Source organism: Bidens hawaiensis, unplaced genomic scaffold, assembly GCF_021521415.1.
Source record: "Bidens hawaiensis isolate Kalapana, Puna unplaced genomic scaffold, B.hawaiensis_p1.1 tig00006534_1, whole genome shotgun sequence".
Lineage (NCBI taxonomy): Eukaryota > Viridiplantae > Streptophyta > Magnoliopsida > Asterales > Asteraceae > Bidens > Bidens hawaiensis.
The window spans coordinates 13,713-33,181 of NW_027491439.1; the positions used below are offsets into that span (position 1 = coordinate 13,713).

Genomic DNA, 19,469 nt, shown 5'->3' on the forward strand with positions numbered 1-19,469 from the left:
GCGACGGTGGTGGTGGTGACGGTCAGGCCACGGGGGTGGTGGTTGTGGTGGTGGTGGTCAAGCGATGGTAGCAATAGTAGTGATGTCGGTGGTAGGGTGGTGATGACAGTGGTGGTGGCCAGGCAGTGATAGTGATGGTGGCGGTTATGGTCGGGTGGCGACGATGACAATGGTTGCTGTGGTTATGGCGACGATGGTGGTGGTGGTAGCTTTGGTGGTAAGGTGGCAGTGGTGGAGGTGGTGATGGCGACGGTGGCGGTCAGGTGGTGGTGGCGGCGACGGTGGTGGCGACGGAGGTGGTAGTGGTGACGGTGGCGGTGGTGGTCAGATGATGGTGGTGGCTATGGTGGTGGTGGCGGTGGTTGTTAGATGATGGTGTTGTTGAGAAAGTAGGTTGAAGGAGGAATGAAATGAAAAGAAAGAAGGGGGGTGGGAAGGAATGGTTTTGATGGAATGGGATTCCATGTGTAATGGATGATTCCATTCCATTGTGCAACCAAACACCTCGTATTTCATTCCCACGTAATAAATCATTTCATTCCGCCTGTCATTACTGCATAACAAACGCTACCTAAGGGGACGGGAGGTGAATTCAAGTATCTCAAATTTTAATATAAACTAGGTAACAACCGCCGCGTTGTGGCGGTGCAGCGACACGAATTTGGTCTGTATCGATAGGTTGTAACGGATTATGTCACAAAAACTATATTCCAACGCGTCATGGAGGCATGAACCGGCACGAATTTGATCAATGTCGATGGTGTTGACACAAAATGGTACACATAAATTAGCAAGCTCACAAAAACTATCTCCAACGCGTCACGAAGGCACGAACCGACACGAATTTGATCAATGTCGATGGTGTTGACACAAATGGTACATATAAATTAGTAAACACAAAAAAATCAACATGAAAGAAATATGTAAAAAAAGAAAGAAAGAAAAAAGAAACTCATAAAAATTGGCTGAAAGAAATATGTAAAAAAAGAAAAAAAGAAAAAAGAAAAAAGAAAAAAGAAAACTGACTTGGCACTTAAGCAACTCATAAAAATTACAGAGTAAATTTAACCAAAAAAATAGGTTGCAAAGGAGGGTTGACCTTGCACAATGCATACCTACAAAGTTTTTAGCAAACCATCCCACCACATGGGAACATTGTTAAATCTATGAAATAGTTTACCTAAATGCTTAAAATATATTTCATAAAAAGACCTTGTGACACCAAAATTTGATATTAATCTATAGTTATAGTTCGTTGTTTGCAAAAATATAAAGGGGTCTAATGTAATGCTTTATTAATTCAAAAGTTTTTAAGAAAAATAATTACTCTTGAGAATACGTTCTTTGTGTTCATTTAATCCGTCTTGCGTCACATCCTTCACCTTGCTTGAGCCGCCATAAAAACACCTATAGCGGATGGACCAGATCTGAAACGAAAAACTGTTAGCCTTAACAATTGGAGCGCTATATTTAACCAAAATGAAGAATCAATGGGAGTGATTAAAATGATAAAGCGACAATATTGTTATAAGCTACAAAACTATAAAAATCAAGCTACATGTTAGTGTTTCGAAATATCTATCATGGACCCACCCACCGTGTTACTATACTAACGTCACGTGTTTCACAGTAAACGCATAAAAATATCATCATCGTATGAAATTCAACTCTGTGTATTATGAAGATTCTGTATATTCCTTCCTCTTCCTCGTTCCATCAAATTAAACCTATAATCAATGGATTTCATCAAACACGAAACTCAACACCAGTTTACCGCCACAGATCCGACAGTTACTGTTGTTATGCATATACTACTACTACATGTCAATTGCAAGGGGAAAATTCTATATTGAGAAAAACTTTAAAGAAACAGAGTAAAGTGGCTGCTGATGACATTGTAAATTCCGGTAGCAAAAAGGGTACCGTCGCCGGTGCGGTGGCTCTTATTGTCGGCACAAGTATTGGGACCGGGATACTTGCTCTACCACAGAAAACTTCTCCTGCGGTAATGGGTGTGTTACTTTATTATTATTATTATTATTATTATTATTATTATTATTATCCTGAGCTCACCCGGGTTTTCGTTACACTGTGTGTTACTCCAAGGGTTCTGCTATTGTGGTGACACAACGACTGTCAAGTGACAGACGATGGTGTAGTTTCCCGGGGAATGCCCAAGCCAAACTCTAAAGCCATCGTAGTCTAGCCGGAGTGGGGCAACGGGAATCTCCAAATTGGAGAGTGTGGTGACCTAAATACAAAAAAATGAAGCTGCCGTTTTAAAAGAAAGGCCATAGCCAATTTAACCATTGTTGTAAAGTTCTCTAGGAGCTAGGCAAACGGTAAATAATGTGGTATTGACTAGCTATTGATCGGGATTAGTCAGACTGGAATTCTATATACGATTTTTCAAAATTTTATATATAACTTTTCAAACTTATTAATCGAATTGGATTACTAAAAATAGTTTTTTATATACTTCTAAGATTTTGACTAATTATGACTGCCTTTGACCAAATACCATTTTAGGGGCAAATTAGTTGAAATCACACCGGCAGCCTAGCAACTAGCGATTAACAAGTTTGAAAAGTTATATATAAAATTTTAAACTTTCGCTTTTACGCTCAAATACAAATGAAATTTGTACTCAAATACTAGGATGCATCTCTTATGCTAGGTTTATTGATGAAGGTTACCTATTATTTAAATCTCTATTTTTGATATAAAGTAAAAAAGATACTCTTGTGCAATCTAAACAAGACAAACTTTGGAACTGATATTTACCTGAACATTTAATCAATGGTTCGGTTAAGTCATAACCGATTAATCGAAATATGTGGTTCGGTTTTGGTTATGATGTTTGACATAACCGATATAACCGAACCAATTAGCATTCAAAAGTTCTAAGAATATTAATCAAACCTTTTGCATGGTTTTAATTTTTTTTGAACAGGGGCTGCTTCCAAGTTCAATATCATTGACTTTATGTTGGGGGTTCTTGTTAATAGAAGCATTGCTATTGGTTGAAATAAATGTGGGATTTCTTGAAAAGAAGAAAAATAAAGTGGACAATGGTGATGAGCTGGAAGTGTTTCCATTAGAACCATGGCTCAAGAGACATTAGGTGAAGTTGGTGGAACCTTAGCCACTTTGACCTATGTGTTCTTGGGGTACACATCAATAATTGCTTATGCTGCAAAATCTGGTGAACTTCTTTGCCATTTAGTTAATATTCCGGAGTCGGTTTCGGGGGTTTTCTTCACCATGGTCTTTGCGGTTCTTATATCCATTGGAGGAACACGCACCACGGATCAAGTGAATCAAGTTCTTACAGTCTCCATGATAGGTATTGATAGCGCAAATAAACAAACAAGCGTGCTCAGTAAGATCCCACTTTTAGCAGGGTCTTGGGAGGGTGAGAATTCAAGGCTGCACCCATGAGACCACCGGTTAAAAGAAGGGAAAATTACCAAAATGAACGTCTTGACTAATGAGCTTGATAAAATAGTTTTTTTTTTTAAATAAATCGATCAACCGGTGTTTGACAAGTGTCCATGCAACAGATTTTAATATTGACGCAGTAGATCCATTCTATTGCACCAGATAGAATCTGTTGCGCCAACGCAACATGGTGTGCCATGTGAAAGCTTTTGGTTTGGCTAAAACAACTTTTTAGCTAAAAGCAAGAAAAATCATATGACATTTCGGTAAAAAAAAAAAGTTAAGATTATTTGTCAAACTCACCGGTCAAAATGGTCATTTTGGTGATTTTCCCTTTACAAAAAAGAAAAAAAAAATTGATGAATTTTTACTTCCAAAAGGTCAATTTTTTGAAGCTAGTCCTCATATGATCTGCAACAGGGTTGTTAGTAGGAATTGAGGTTCTGGCAATAGTACTTGGAGGGTGGTCAGGGTTTGAAGGCAATGGCGATTGGACAAAAGTTCCGGCGAGTATACCGGTGATGATATTTTCTTTGGTTTATCATGATCTAGCTCCAGGTAAATATCTAAAGTCAACTCTACATGCTTTGACCTTAAATTCAGTCATTATAATGCAATTTTCATGAATACTTAAATTTTCTTAAATGTCAACTCTACAAGTATCAAAGTAGTCAACCAACGTAATTTTTTTCACTTCAAACTTGGTCAAACTATGAATATTTTCAGTTCTTTGCGCGTATTTGGGAGGTGATATTCGACGTATAAGGACTTCGGTTATTGTTGGCAGTGTTGTACCTTTGATAGGACTCTTGGTATGGAACTCTATAGCTCTTGGTCTCTCGAGTCAAGCCGAATCACTCATTGACCCTGTCGAGTTGCTTATGAGGTAATGATAAAACATTTGACTTTATTTGACTTTACTTCGTTTATATGATCTCGAGACTGTAAAATCAATCAGGCAAAGATGGGATGGAGTTGAAATTATGGTAGAAGCATTTTCGCTACTAGCAGTCGGAACATCACTAATAGGGACTCTCTTAGGCTTCTATCAATTCTTTAAAGAGCAAATGGTCAACAATTTGACTTGGGATTCTTCTGTTTCGTCACAGGCAAATTTAACTCTTTCCGATTAACCGAAAGTATTCATTTTTTACTATCAAGTTGAAATCTTGATTTCTCTATGCAGAAATCAAGAATGGTGGAAAATTGGTGGATGAGAAATAGAACAAGTTTTACTGCCATTGCTATGGTCATTGTTCCTTCGCTTTTCGTGTCTACTACTGTTCAAGACGCGTTCTCTGCTGCTACCGACATCGCCGTAAGCTCGTGTGTGTGCGCTTTTGGATATGTACTAGTGTGTTTTTTTTATTGGATGTTTTGAAACAGGGAGGGTATTGCATGACAATGTTGTATGGAGTACTACCACCTGCAATGGCATGGGCTATGCATATTGGAAAGGAAAACGGTGATATAAACGGGATATCAAGAGCGAAACCAGTTTTAATCGGGATCGGATTATTCGCTTGTGGGATTATTATGGATCAGTTGTTTCTTGATATCTCAATCTTTCACTCTTAAACAAGAATTTGGTAATTACTAATTAGCATAGTATTGGCTTTGTATATAGTCATTATTATTTACACTTCATGATACATTTATATGTTATTAACTTATTATGCTAGTATTTGTTGGCCATTTGACTGGCCTCTGGTAACCTGAATGATATTATGAAATACAACAATTGCAAATCAAAGACCGATCTTCGAATCAAATGAGACATCCCGACCCTTATAACACCCTTGAAAAAAAAATTTCATAGATCCGCTACTGTTCTAGAATAAGAAGCAAAATTTATTGAACTGTCTTAAATGTATTTCATAAATGCAGTATATATTTCTCAACCACAAATAATCAGAAAATGAATTTATAATTATGTTACAAAACTTTTTCATGATATCCACCATTACATTTTTATTCTTCCTCATGAAGACAAAAACTTGAACTTAAAAGACAAATAAATTTGGCAAATAATAGTATTAAATCAGAGTTAAGATCTTCTAGCTAATTCAATAAAGCGTGATCTTCGAATATTGCTTCGACGTTTCATGTACACCATTGTAGCAAATCCAATCAAACCCGCACCAGCCAGTACTCCAATCACTATCCCCGCCTTCTGTCCCCCGCTCAGTCTAGATGACCCACCACCGCCTTTCTGTGACGCCACATTCCCACCATCACCACCACTTCCACCAGTTGGAGGTGGCTGCGATGGTGGGAATGGGAAAGGCGCTGGCGCTGGCGGTGGTGCAGGTGCCGGTGCGGGTGGCAGATGTGGTGGGAATGGGAATGGGTAAGGCGTTGGTGCTGGAGTTGGTGCGGGTGGGAATGGGAATGGGTAAGGCGTTGGTGCTGGAGCTGGAGGTGGGACACTCGGGCCTGGTGAAGGTGCGGGGGCTATAGCCTGGAGCGCTCTTCGGTAACCATGTAAGGCGGGGAGTAATGCCGCAACCAAAACCACAAGGAAAAATGGTTGGAAGTGTTTTTTCATGATTGCAGTGCTGCAAAATTAGTTGAAAACATGGTTTTTATATATAAAAAAGGTGATGGAAACAATGATTTCAATGATAAAAAGATAAAAGAAGAGTCTTTTTAACATATGTAACTCCGGAAATATGCAAACTTTGTGTGAAATATTGGAGAATTAGTCAGGATAAAAACATGAGAACAAAACAGATTAGCTGGAAGGAAAGATTAATAAATGAAGTTATAAAATAAAATAAATATCCCTACATGTCTTCTCTTATTGCTTTGCTATTAGGTTTGTTTAACAACTGTTGCAAAATTTTCCTAAATATTTTTAACTCAAGAATCAAGTGACAAGTAATAATCTATGTAAAAAACCAACACTCAATTCAATTCAAAAAACAATATAAGTATTCAAACAAGGAGCTAACAATAACAAAGCATCAAATAATAATCAATTCACTTCAAAAAACAATTGGTTTATTCAAAGTTTCAAACTATGCGTGGAGCAGCAAAGATTTTATAAATAATAATCAATACTCAGTCAGGCTTGTTGTTAGGTTTATAGGTTATGCCGGTTACAATGTATTTGTGGAAATTGGTCTTCTTTTATATGAAGTACTAGTTTGAGGCCTGAGTTATTGATGAAAATTTTGTAGTTTAACCATTAAGTGATATATAGTTAACAAAATAATCATATGTTTTATACGGTTACAATTCACATTAAAATTACAGAAATCACATAACTAAGATTACACAAATATGTTACAAATAAGTAAAACAATCATTGTATACTACATTTGTGATTGTATTGGTTAGTATACATTGTTTATCACAAATCAAAATATTTAATTCATGTCTGCTTGTAACTCTTGATAAGATAACATATATGTATGCTTATAACTCTTGATATAGCCACGTATAATTGTCCGTGTGATAAATAAGATTCTTCAAGTACATACCAACCATAGATAAATGATAATATATCTATGAAACTAACAAAAAAATATTCACACACATAAAATATCGTACATTAATCAATTAATATATATAATGTCATTTGAGATCATGTCCTCATGTTTATCCTAAAAACATGATTATCCAAAAAACCAAATTAGCTTAACTTTATGATATAGTTATTCTTATAATTTTTAGAAATTAAATTGATTAATCATGATAAATTTGGTGTCATTAATATTCTGTGGATGACATATTTTTACTTGTTTTTATATTTTACAATTAACAATTGTATAATCAAACAACATATAAAACCGGTAATTAAAATATAACAAAATAACTTTTTCTTTTCATATTAATGGAAAATGACAAAGACATACTAATTATTCTGAGTTAGCAGAATAATATAAGATTAAAAGTTGTAGAAAGTGAAGTTAGTGATTCTTATTTATAATAGTTGAAAGTATTGGATAAGGAATGTTTAAATTTTGAATACTAATTCCGTATTATTGGTTAATATTATGGGAGTTATTGAAATATCTAATTTATTGATATATATATTTTAAAAACTTATAGAAAAAAAAGCCAAGGTTTCGGATTTGTTGGAAGCACGGTAAATGATTTTAACCGGATTAACTATTTTTTTAAATTAATGTGAAAATATATGTTCTGAAGCATTTTGGTCTGAATTTTAAAATAAAATATTGAAAACTAAATATTGATTTTCTTATTGTTAAAACTGTTTATACTACACAAAAAAAATCATATAATAAATGACATATATTTTATATAGTAAATCGGTATACATATAGATTATAATTACAATATTCAACTTCAATAATTTAATGCTAAACACCATGATATATATATATATATAATATGTATTCTCTATGCAAAACGTTTGGAGAAAATTAAGAAAATACATATTTTTCCGAGTTCAAATGCATATGAGAAGATTTTAAATTCAAATTTGAAACCAATCTTATATAAAAAATTATGCGGTGTTGCTCGAATCCCAGTTTTAAAATAAATTTGTAGTTTACCATACAAATCCAAATTCTTCGACAATGATAAACATTTATTTACTTTAATTTGTAATTACCTGTGACTTTAAAATTATATTCTAATAAATCTGCAACGTCAACTTTAATATTTCATTATTTTCTTATTTCACCATTAATGTTAATGAATGAATCGATTAGGATTTACATATAATAAAAACAAACTTGAATTCATATATTGACATGACTTAAAATATAAGGATCTTATATTGAAATAAGTGAAAAAGTGTGAGGAAGGCTATGAGATTGACAAGTGACAAAAATATGTAATCTTTTATTAGAATAAATAGATTTGGGCTATTGGCCTATCGGGTCCTATCCTTTTAATTCTTAAACCCAAACTAGTAAATGATCATGTGTGACGGAAACATTGATACATATTAGTCTACGTGTCGCAATGAGGAAGTTGATAAAACATAAAGTTAATAATGTTTGCCCACACTTACAGTGACTCAATTTAAATAAACTTTTTTACATCGAAACACATGAAGAAATAAGGTTGTCTTTGTAAAAACTAAACTTTACTGGGGAGAACAAAAGTATATTATATTTGACACATGTTTTGGTCATGCATTGGATGAGTTCGGTATTAAATCAAATTTATATTGAAGCGCATGTAGAAACATTATCGTTTGTATTCAAATTTAGAGTAACATTAAGTTACGAAAAAAAATTAAAAGATATATAATAATGAATTATATCGGTTATGAACAAAACTTGTGTTGTAATGTAAGTAAAAATAAGCTTTCACGAAATGTTGGTATATCGCGTATTGAAGTTATCATTAGGTTTACTAGCCATAACGGCAACTGTTAAGAGGTGTTTTTTTGTAATGGTGATGAATATTTGAACAATAGTTGTATTTTTTATATCGAAAAAGAATTTATTAGAAATATGTCATGGATATGCAATAAATTGTATTTAGAAGATGAAACCCACACAAAATAATTGTACGACATTGTATTTCTATTATATTTCTATATCATGCATCTTCTTCTATTTGTTAGATTTAGTATCAAAGTTTTATTATGCAATTCGACCTAAAATTGAATAAAAAAAATCCATAATCGAGTGATAGACATCCAAACGCCTAATAAATACACATTCGAACAAAGAAATAAAAAAAAATTCTTGTCCCGCAACTGTTCCAGACAATGAAACAAGACTTGTTGAACCGACAAAAATATATTTCTCAGCCATAAGGAAACATTAAATCAATTCAAAAATGTTAAAATCTAATGGAAATTAGTAACTTTGATTTACTTACAATTTTTTTCAGAACAACACATACACCCAACTAATTTACTTTTTAGTTCACAACACAACTCGAACCCTCACCTCAAACCACTAAGATATAGTCATCATTTAATACACCAAGATATTATTGGGCAAAATGCCCTATGATACTTATATACATATAGAAACTACAAGATGGCGCAAACCAATAGCTTTATGTAAAATCCTGATTTTCTTTGGGAAAACATAATGGAATTATGTTTCATATAAAAGCCATAACTTTCTATTTCTCATCACGTACATAAACAAATGTCTCCACCATGCATTTATTTTTCCTCATGCAGACAAACACTTGAACTCAAATGATATATAGTTGCCCATCAGAATTGAGAACTTCTAGCTAATTCAATAAAGCGTGATCGTCGAATATTGCTTCGACGTTTCATGCTGGTGGGAACGGGAATGGGAAAGGGAATGGCGATGGTGCTGGTGTTGGTGTTGGTGTTGGTGGGAACGGGAACGGGAATGGGAAAGGGAATGGCGATGGTGCTGGAGTTGCGTTCGTGTATAGCGAAGGGGCATGGGGTATAGTCCGGAGTGCCCTCCGGTAACCGTGTAATGCGGTGAGTGATGTCACAACCAAAACCACAAGGAAAAATAGTTGGCATTGTTTTTTCATTATTGCAACTTGCAAGTGTTACAAAAAAATAATTGGTAGAAAACATGGTTTTTATATCAAAGAAGAGGTGATGAAAACAATGATTTTAATGACAAAAAGATAATAGTTGGTCTTTTAGGCTTTTAGCATATGTAACTCCGGCAATAACCACAATTAGATAGGCGGAAAGATTTATATATATAGATTAGATATAAGATAAATATCATACATAATAAAAATAACACTTCAACCTCTTAGTTTTGACTGCCCATTTTTTAAACTAAAACGGAAGATATGAATAAAAGAAATACAATATACCCATGGTTGCTCTAATGCTCTTTGTGGGTTTTCATTTTTCTAAATATTTTTAACTCAAGAGTAGACTAACAAGTAATAAAATGTGTAAAAATCAATACTCGATATAATTCAAAAAGCAACATTAAACAATGTTTAATGATTTACAGTTTAGTACTAATCAAACAAGAAAACTATTGTATTTGGATTCATTCGATATCAATTCAAATATTGAAATAAAAAAATAACTATTCAAACAAGAAGCAAACGATAACAAAGCATCAAAGAATATTCAATTCAAAAAACCACTATTTTATGCATTCGATGTTTGAAGCAGTGAAGAATTTATAAATAATAATCAATAGGCGATTTCAGAATTCAAAATAATAATCAATACTCTGAGTAGAACTAAAAACTGGCAGGCAACTACCGAGAAGGGAAGAATGGTGTTGTCAGAATGTTCATGCCGCAGTTGAAAAAAAAATCCACATAAAATCATCATAACCTTAAACTTGCAAGCATTTAAATTCATCACCTCACATTTAAAATGACAAGCATCGTACCACTAGACCATTAAGTTATGAGTTATGGGTGGTTGCAATTCTTTTTGTTTTGTGTATTTGTTAAATTTTGTGAATTGGGCTTCTTTTTGTTTGGATTATTTGGGCCATATCTTGTTTAACTTTTTAAACCTGAGTAAACTAAAGTAAACTAATTTTCGTTTTAGCGTTTGTGTATTGACAGTGGTGATTAACTTGAGTATAAATAGCCGCTATTTATAATCCTCTTTAACACTTAACCTATACAATAATACAAATTCTTTTGATACTCAAACTAAGAGAAAGCAACTAAAAAAATCCTTAGGTTTATAAGTATGGGAATAACCCCGTACTTACACAAGATTACACTAACAATATATTTTTTTAAAATTTTAAATACTAAATCGATTTTATTTAGGTCAGTGACTTGATGTAAAATTTCTTTGGGGTCGTTGTCAAAATTTAACACAGTCAGAATTTCTTATGATGCGATCAGAAATCTAATATAAATGTACTAAAAGAATATTAATGGGGTGCGGGCCGGGCGACCCCATGCCCCTAGGGATATGGCAACCAAAATGGCATGAACTCAGCTACATTAAACAAATAAAAAATTATTAAGTTGATGATGGATGCAAAGAAACATCTAGGGTTAATGTTTTTATGTTGGTGTGCTGCTTATTGAAGTTACCTTTACTTTACGGGTCACAACGACAAGTTTCTACAACGGAAACAAAGAAATATATTTGCTTCATGTGATTTATATGTTGTTTGAGTTGTTAGGTATAATCCAGTTTTTTTAGTGTTTTCATGTAATTTGATGTTTGTAATGGATTATCATTTGAAAGCTCTTATAGCAGCACATTTCGAACCGGTTATCTCACATTAAGGGTCTGTCTGGTATGGATTAATGGAATTGACGAAGAAATTGAATGAACAAGGTTAGTTCTTACATGAAATGGTTTGGTTATTATAGGTTAGTTTGGTTCTTGAGCAACACAAACCCGAACCAATATTTTGGTTTTTAATAAAGGAAAAACCAAACCATTGGTCCCATTGGATTCGGTTATTTCGGTTTTGTGCACATCAGAATATCAAATTCTAATTATCTTACAAGACTCTTTTCATGATATGCAAATAATAACTTTCCTCATGACATTTTTATTAGCTTGAACTTAAAATGACAGATATATATGGCAAATAATAGTTTTCCATCAGGATTGAGATCTTCTAGCTAATGCACCATAACCTGCTCGCCGGACACTACTGCGTTTCATGTACGCCGTTGTTCCATACCAAATCAAACCCGCACCAGCCAATACTCCAATCACGATCCCCATCTTCTGCCACCCGTTATATTCAGAAGACTCGCCAGCTATGCTGCCCCAGTCACCACTGCCAGTTAAAGTTGGCAGCAGTGATGGGGATGGTGAAGGCACTTTCGTTGGTGGCGGCGATGGTCCTGGACCACCTCCTGGTCCTGGTGCTAGTGCTGGTGGAGCTGCGTTCGCGATTGGTGCAGGTGGGGACGTTGACTCGAGTATTCTTTGGTAACCTTGTAAGTTGGGGAGTGATGACACAACAAGAACTACTAGGAGAAAGGGTTGGGAGTATTTTTTCATGATTGCAGTGTTGTGAAAATCGTCGAAAACACGGTTTTTATATAAAAGAAAAAGGTGATGAAAACAATGGTCTTAATGACAAAAGGATAAACAGCAAATACATGAGAACAAAACATATTAGCTGGGCGGAAAGATATGTGAATAATGTTCTAAAATATAATAATTATCCTACAATTCTTAAGTAAAGCTTTGACTTTTATATTATTTAAACAAGCTGGGAAGTAACATATGGAACCTCATAATTCATTCTTCAGTCGACTCGGTTTCTGTGTGACTCGGGCTTCTGAGTTGACTCATACCAAGTCACCGGTTAAACAAAAGCTGAATTTGTACCGGCTTTCGTTTTGTTCGGTATATTTACAATAGTTTCTCATTAAAGGTTCTATGCTTGGTTGGATAAGAACTCGTTTCACAAATGAACATTTCGTGAACAAATTCTTCATTGTCATGATCAAACAGAAGTTCTTCCTCACAGCAGTAGTCTTCGTATTCTCCAAGACCGACAAGCTTATTGATCTGTCCCAGAGGAAAGCCTCTCAACTTGTCTGGGTTCAAAGAGCATCTTGTACACCATTGTTGAAACTGGATAATTTTACGAGTATGGAAAGAAAGGAGCTGAAACGGAACATGCCTCAGCTCTGATGTTGTACACCCCGAGTAAGGTAACGGATAGAAACATAATTTAAATAGAAAACACAAATTCACCACTTAATTCAATTCTAGATTCCAAAGGACACCATTAACTTGAATTAGCATTGGAAAACAAATTTATTCAAAATAAAGAAAACTTAATTTTTCATCACAAAACTCACTCTCATCTTAATTGAGTAAGAACAATTACATAGGAGAAAAATAACAAAATAGGAACTACTTCTAAACATGGGCAACCAACTGGTGCCACCACTTATTAAACGCAGAAAATTAAACGTTGCAGAAAACAAACAAAATACACAATGATAACAAAATGCGGAAAATAGTTGGCGCCAACTTGCAGAGCCATTACTGTCACCGCCTCCACTAGTTGTAGGCGGCATCGTTGGCGGGAATGGAAATGGGAATGGTGATGCTGGTGCAGGTGCTAGTGGCGGGAATGGAAATGGGAATGGTTGGTGCTGGTGCTAGTGGCGGGAATGGAAATGGAAATGGTGATGTTGGTGCTGGTGGCAGCTGCGGCGGGAATGGAAATGGGAATGGTGGTGCTGGCGATACTGCTGAACCATCATCTGCGTTCGTGTCTGGCAAAGGTCTACCCTGGAAGGCGGGGAGTGATGCGACAACCAGAACCAGAAAGAAATATGGTAGAAGGTGCTTCTTCATGATTGCAGTGTTACTAACATGACTGTAAACAGGGTTTTTATATTAAAACAAAGGTGATGGAAACAATGATGCCAATGATAAAAAGATAAAAAGACGGTATTTTATATGTAAATCTGGAAATTAACGATCTTTATGTGAAAGATTGGAGAATTAGAGACATGATAAATACATGAGAACAAAACAGAATTAGCTGGTGACAGATTTATAAATATACTTATAGAATAAAATCAATATCCTACATTTCTTATGTAAAGCTCACTTTTACATTATAAAATAAAATCTCAGACTTTCTAGTTTTGACCGCCTTACATTATTTAAATTATTACAGAAGATATGGAACCTCATAATTCATCCTTCAGATCTTGATTGCTGCTATCCTGAGTCGACTCGCTTTTAATTGTTGACTCGGGTTTCTGAGTTGACTCCGGTTTTTGGAGCTTAAAAGGGATTGCAGCATGCTGCTTGATGAACCTATAGAAAGCTTTCACTGTCCTGTCTGTGTCTACTGTTATCTGCAAAACCCGATTTTAAAAAGGTTCATAAACACATAAGTTAAGAGATGATAATTTCATGTGCTTTTTAATGGGCACTAACCGGGTCAAAGCTTTTATTGCCAGCAGGAAAGAAAAGAAGTGTCGGGTACCCATCTGACTGTAAAAAGATGAAAACTTTAGATATCAAGATAGCAAATCTTAAGATAATAAACAATTCAATCATGTAAAATACCTTAGCTCGAGGGTGTTCGTTTGTGGTTCCATCCATTTTGGCAATAACTAGAGAATCAATGCCACGAAGATGTTTTGCAAGTTTATTGTAAGTTGGTTCAAGTGCTTGGCAATGGCCACACCATGAAGCGTATATCTGATATAAAATTTACATAATTTTATCACATTCAACTGATAGGAACACAACTATAACGGTTTGATAAAGAAAAATGATCACTAAAATAAAAGGTGTACCTCTAGAAGAACATCCTTTGATTCGTCCAAAACTATTTCATCAAAGTTATTACCAACAACTATTTTCACATCCCCGTCATTCTGAAACAAATAACAAGCACAATGAACATTACAACCAAGACTTATAAGATGAAGCTGTCTAAATGTGGTTTTTTAAAAGTGATTATGCAACATTAAATAATCAAAATTAAATGATTAGTTGTAATAAAATGCGTAGGAAATGGTGTTTGGATGTGCTTTTGCTGCTTGAAACTGTAATAGATTTGGTAGTCAGTTGTTTTGAGTGTTTTGACACATTCTAAAAACTGATTCAGACAGTCAGTTAGATAACACATCCAAACACCATTAATACATTCTACAGCTTACCGTCTCCGGGATTGGATCAGACTTGTAGAAGGGCTTGAGGTTGTCTTGTAGAAAATCTTCGCCAAACGACTATTTAGCAAAAGAAAGAAATTAAGTCATGTCAGTTCATCATGTTTTAAGATTTCTAATATAAAAAGTAAATAATAACGTCTTCAAACGCGCGAACCTTGATGCTGTTCAAAGTCAATTCACCATCCAAAAAGAACTTTCTAGAATCCTCGTTCCCAGTGAAGGCAATAACCTGCATGAAAAATGTCAACATATGATAATCATGTTTTACAGAAATCAGTGTCATGAATGCATAACTAAGATATGAATACTCACTCTCGGGGCATCTCCATCAATTCCAAAGTATTCTGCCACTGGTTTACCAGCATCTTCTTCATCCATTGGAACATACACAAAAAGAGCCTGCGTAACACTCAGAGAATGTAAACTTTCAAACTTGAATAAAAGATGCAACAGGTTCAAGTTCATGTGATGAATATACAAACCTTTCCCATAAAATCTTTTGATGCCTCTTGGAACATAGGAAGATACTTCTCGGTATCGTTCAAAGTAGTAAAAAGAATCACCTGTCAAAGAACAAGAGGTAAAACAACTATTATAGCTCATGAATTTAAAAACAAAAAATTTAGACAAAAACCAATTTTAACAAAAAAAAAAAACACCCTGCCTGATTCTTGATTGGGTTCTCAAATACTTGTGAAGCACTTGCACGAGTGAAGTAAATCACCAAAGGAAGCTTGTTTTCAGAGACAAACTCTGTGATTTCTGATCTTGTGAACTGACCACCTGTAGATAAACGTTGGTTAAGATATCACACAAAATCTCTAGTGACTAGGATTAGGAAAAGAGTGCCTCAAGAGAACGAACCAAAGTGGCTAACTTTTTCGTCTTCCTTTTTTAACACGACCACAGCTGGACGTTTGCTTTGTGGATTGATGTGGAAAACCTTTGCCACATCAGCATTGGATGTTTGGTAGAAGCTTACTTCATCTTCCTGTTTTGAAGCCGCAGCAAGTTCTTCACTATCGCGACCCTACACATGATAAAATCAAAACAAAACAAATGGATTAATATCTTAAAGTCACGGTTTATACAAGACATTTCAATGGTATTAGTTGATGGATTGGCATATCTATTCCACAGGATAAACAATTTTAAGTTAAAATGAATTAAAATCAAGACTAGAATCTCAAGTGTAAGTGTGTAACAAAAATTATACCACAAGATTTTCAACAAAGCCCACAACTATAGGTGACTCGCTGGCCAATATTTGTTCAGCTTCCTCAACCGTTGTTACATTGTGTAGAGCAGGACCAGTCTTCTTCTTCACCCAACTCACAATCGCATCCCTATGTAGAAAATAAACCAGCAAAGGAGAAATTAAAAATTAGCAATCTTTTTGGCTCTTTGACTCATCACAAAGTTAATAGTCCTTTTGACTTTACAAACTTCTTTAACAATATTCCCCAATCCCATGGCAAGTAGTGCATTAACAATAATAAACTTATAATTATTTTAAGTCACAATTAGTTCTGATTTTTTTGACAAAACTGAAATTATTCTCGTTGAAAATAATAATATTAGAGAAAAAATGATCATCCCAGATAAATGCATAATTATTAAACTATTTATAACTTAAAGCACCAGATGATGTGATAACTAATTCTCATTCTCCAGGTCTCAACAGTCACATTGAAATCGAATACCCCCAAATCTAGAGGTGTGCATGAAACCGGAAAAACTAATCCGAAACCAAAACAAAAACCGACGTTTGGTTTCTATATTTTTGTAAAAACCAAACTCAAGCTTCGGTTTTGATTTTGCATGTAATAAATATACAAATTTAAAAAAACGTACCGAATCAAATTTCTAGATTTTCAATTTTAATTTCTTATTAGAAGTAATTTACAAGAATTTAAGAAATATGTAACTCGGTTATTTATTAACAAAATGAATTAGGCCTGAACACATTATTTTGGGCCATTTTTTTGGCCCAAAAATTTTAAGCTCAAACCACAAATCCGAAACCAAAACCAAACGATTTTCAAAAATCTAAAAATTAGAAGTTTCAGTTTTGGTTCAGTTTTAGCCCAAAACCAAACCGTGCACATCCCTACAAATCCAGATACCAATTGCATTTTCTAAAGGTACTAAATTAAGCATTATTCTACCCCTCTCTTAACTTTTAAGTTACCAAATTTTGCAGAAATTGACGTTCTTCAAAGCAAAATCAAACATAATTACAACAACTTATCAGCAAATTTAAATCAATTAACTGAGAAAGAGAGACTAACTTGTTCCTGGCACCATTATACGGCTTATGGACACCATCAACAAACAGGAACAAAGTCGGATACCCTTCCACATTATACTTTTGAGCCAAATCTGTCTCCTCACCGGCATCCACCTTTGCCAGCACCACCTCATCCGCCTTTAACTCTGTCGCCGCCGCTGCATACTCCGGCTTCAACGCCTGACAATGTCCACACCACGTGGCGTAAAACTCCACCATCACATACCTATTAGAAAATATATTAGCATTATACTATTACGATAATTAGGAGATAAACCAGAAAAACCAAACCGAATTAGAAACCGGAGGTTCGGTTTTGAACTTTAGTGACAACTAAAGTATTGTATTGGTTTGGTTCTGTGTTTTGTGAAGGACCGAAAAACTGAAACCGAACAGAAATAACCAAAAACCCGAGAACTGTAATAACCGAACTTAACAATGACCAGATGTTATTGAATTAATGACATTTATCTTTATTTTTGAATGTAGGTATCTTTTATTAGTTGCTAATTTTCAATACTCTATTAACCATTAACTATTTCCTTTTTTTTTAAATATCAATCCCAATATCACTATCTTGGGTCAATTTTTTTTCCCAATTGGCAAAACCGAATGCATAACCAAATCGAACCCGAAAACCAAAAATCTGAAACCGAATAGTTTAAAAAAAATCAAAAACCATCACATACTTATTAGAGAATATATTAGCTTTATACTGTTACAATATTTAGAAGTTATTATTAATAATTAATAATAATAACAATAATACATATTAGAAAATATGGTTTAAGTTATTGTACAATAATCGCTTAGCGTACAATAGGTACGCGAATCACGCTCAAGCCCATTTACAAAGGTTCAAAGCCAAAAACAAAAACGCTCAAATGTTAAAATCCAATACGCTCAAATGCAGATCAGTTTTTAATACCATAATAAGCTCAGAAAACGTTTTTCGTAAGAACAGTAGATAATTAACGATCCAAATATGTTATTTTCGGTGAACCGATGATTAATTGGATATATATTGACGATTTTGAGATCATTTGATGTGATTTCATAGATCAATTTCATGAATATAAGTATGTTTGCACCTATTACCTAATGTATGCTTAAGCAATTATTGTATATCTTTTATCTGGAAAAAATATATTACTAGAGTTTGAGCATTATACTGTATAGTTTGATTATTAACAATAACAATAATAATCATAATAATAATAATAATACCTATTTTTGTCAAGAAAATCAGTGAAATTAGCCGCAGTCAAGACCACCACATCACTCTCATCGACCTCACCTTCCGGATTGGACTCCAAATCACCATACTCGCCTCCTTCTCCGTCCGCAAAGTCCTCCAGATCATCGTAGTTATCGAAATCATGCTCGTCGTAACCGTGACTGTACGATTCGGCGTCGTTTTGGTCGTCGTCTTCGAGGAAACTGAGATCTTCGTCTTCGAGATCGTGAGGCTGTGTTGAGAGAGCTGTGGAGGCGAGTAACAGGAGAATTGATAGAGATAATAATAATGGTTTGAGAACTGCCATTGAAACCGTTGAAATTGATTGAAATGAAAACACGCTGAATGCCGGAGAAGACGGTGGTGATTTATTATTATGCGTAAGTTGAGTTCAGATTGTGTGCAGTGCAGATCTAGTCCTTCCAGAAGCTTTACTTAGTTTTGTTTCAGTCCTTCTGGTTTAGGGAGTTTCACGTTGACGGCTTAACTTTATGTTCTTTTTTGGGAAAGTGAATGTCGTTTTTCCAAGCTTAAACTTGAGTTTAGCTCGTTTTTATTATTTATCAATTAGTTTGTATAATTTTTATATAGTTTTAGAAAAGCTTAACAAGCCTAAGCTCGGCTCAAACTTGTGTATAATACCTTAAACGAGCAAAAACTTGGCTTCACATAGAAGTCCAAAAGAATTAAAACTCAAAACAACAATAGGTTTGTTAAGACTCGACGAACCTAAACAATATTCTCATTCAAAGCTCAGGCCCAATAAGGAGCGTTTCATTTCAAACTTCTTACTGATTTGATTTTGAGTAGCTCGCGAGTTACTTAGCTTATCTGCACTCATAATGATTGATCATAATAGTAGATATATATATATATATATATGGTCGTATTTTAAATTTAAATGAAAATGAAGCTCTTCGTACATTTTTTATACTTGATTTTTGTCACTCCTCAATT

The 19,469-nt window shown here is 34.5% G+C and overlaps 1 protein-coding gene and 1 pseudogene across 2 annotated transcripts; one reads left to right on the plus strand and one right to left on the minus strand.

Moving 5' to 3' along the window:
• The first annotated feature begins 1,675 nt into the window (after positions 1-1,675).
• LOC143632744 (uncharacterized) lies at positions 1,676-5,129 on the plus strand (annotated as a pseudogene). The gene is made up of 7 exons (XR_013153568.1): positions 1,676-2,005; positions 2,954-3,346; positions 3,862-3,999; positions 4,168-4,327; positions 4,400-4,550; positions 4,628-4,759; positions 4,828-5,129. The product of XR_013153568.1 is annotated as an uncharacterized LOC143632744 (transcript).
• An 8,245-nt stretch (positions 5,130-13,374) lies between these two features.
• On the minus strand, positions 13,375-18,878 carry LOC143632815 (protein disulfide isomerase-like 1-4). Its single transcript, XM_077101236.1, has 13 exons — positions 18,503-18,878; positions 17,277-17,501; positions 16,202-16,331; positions 15,850-16,015; positions 15,650-15,768; positions 15,468-15,548; positions 15,298-15,384; positions 15,140-15,214; positions 14,974-15,042; positions 14,608-14,688; positions 14,375-14,509; positions 14,243-14,299; positions 13,375-14,160 (listed from the first exon to the last, which is right to left on the minus strand). The coding sequence occupies exons 1-13, from the start codon at positions 18,817-18,819 to the stop codon at positions 13,990-13,992; spliced, it is 1,713 nt and encodes a 570-aa protein (XP_076957351.1). The 5' UTR covers positions 18,820-18,878; the 3' UTR covers positions 13,375-13,989.
• Positions 18,879-19,469: the final 591 nt, after the last annotated feature.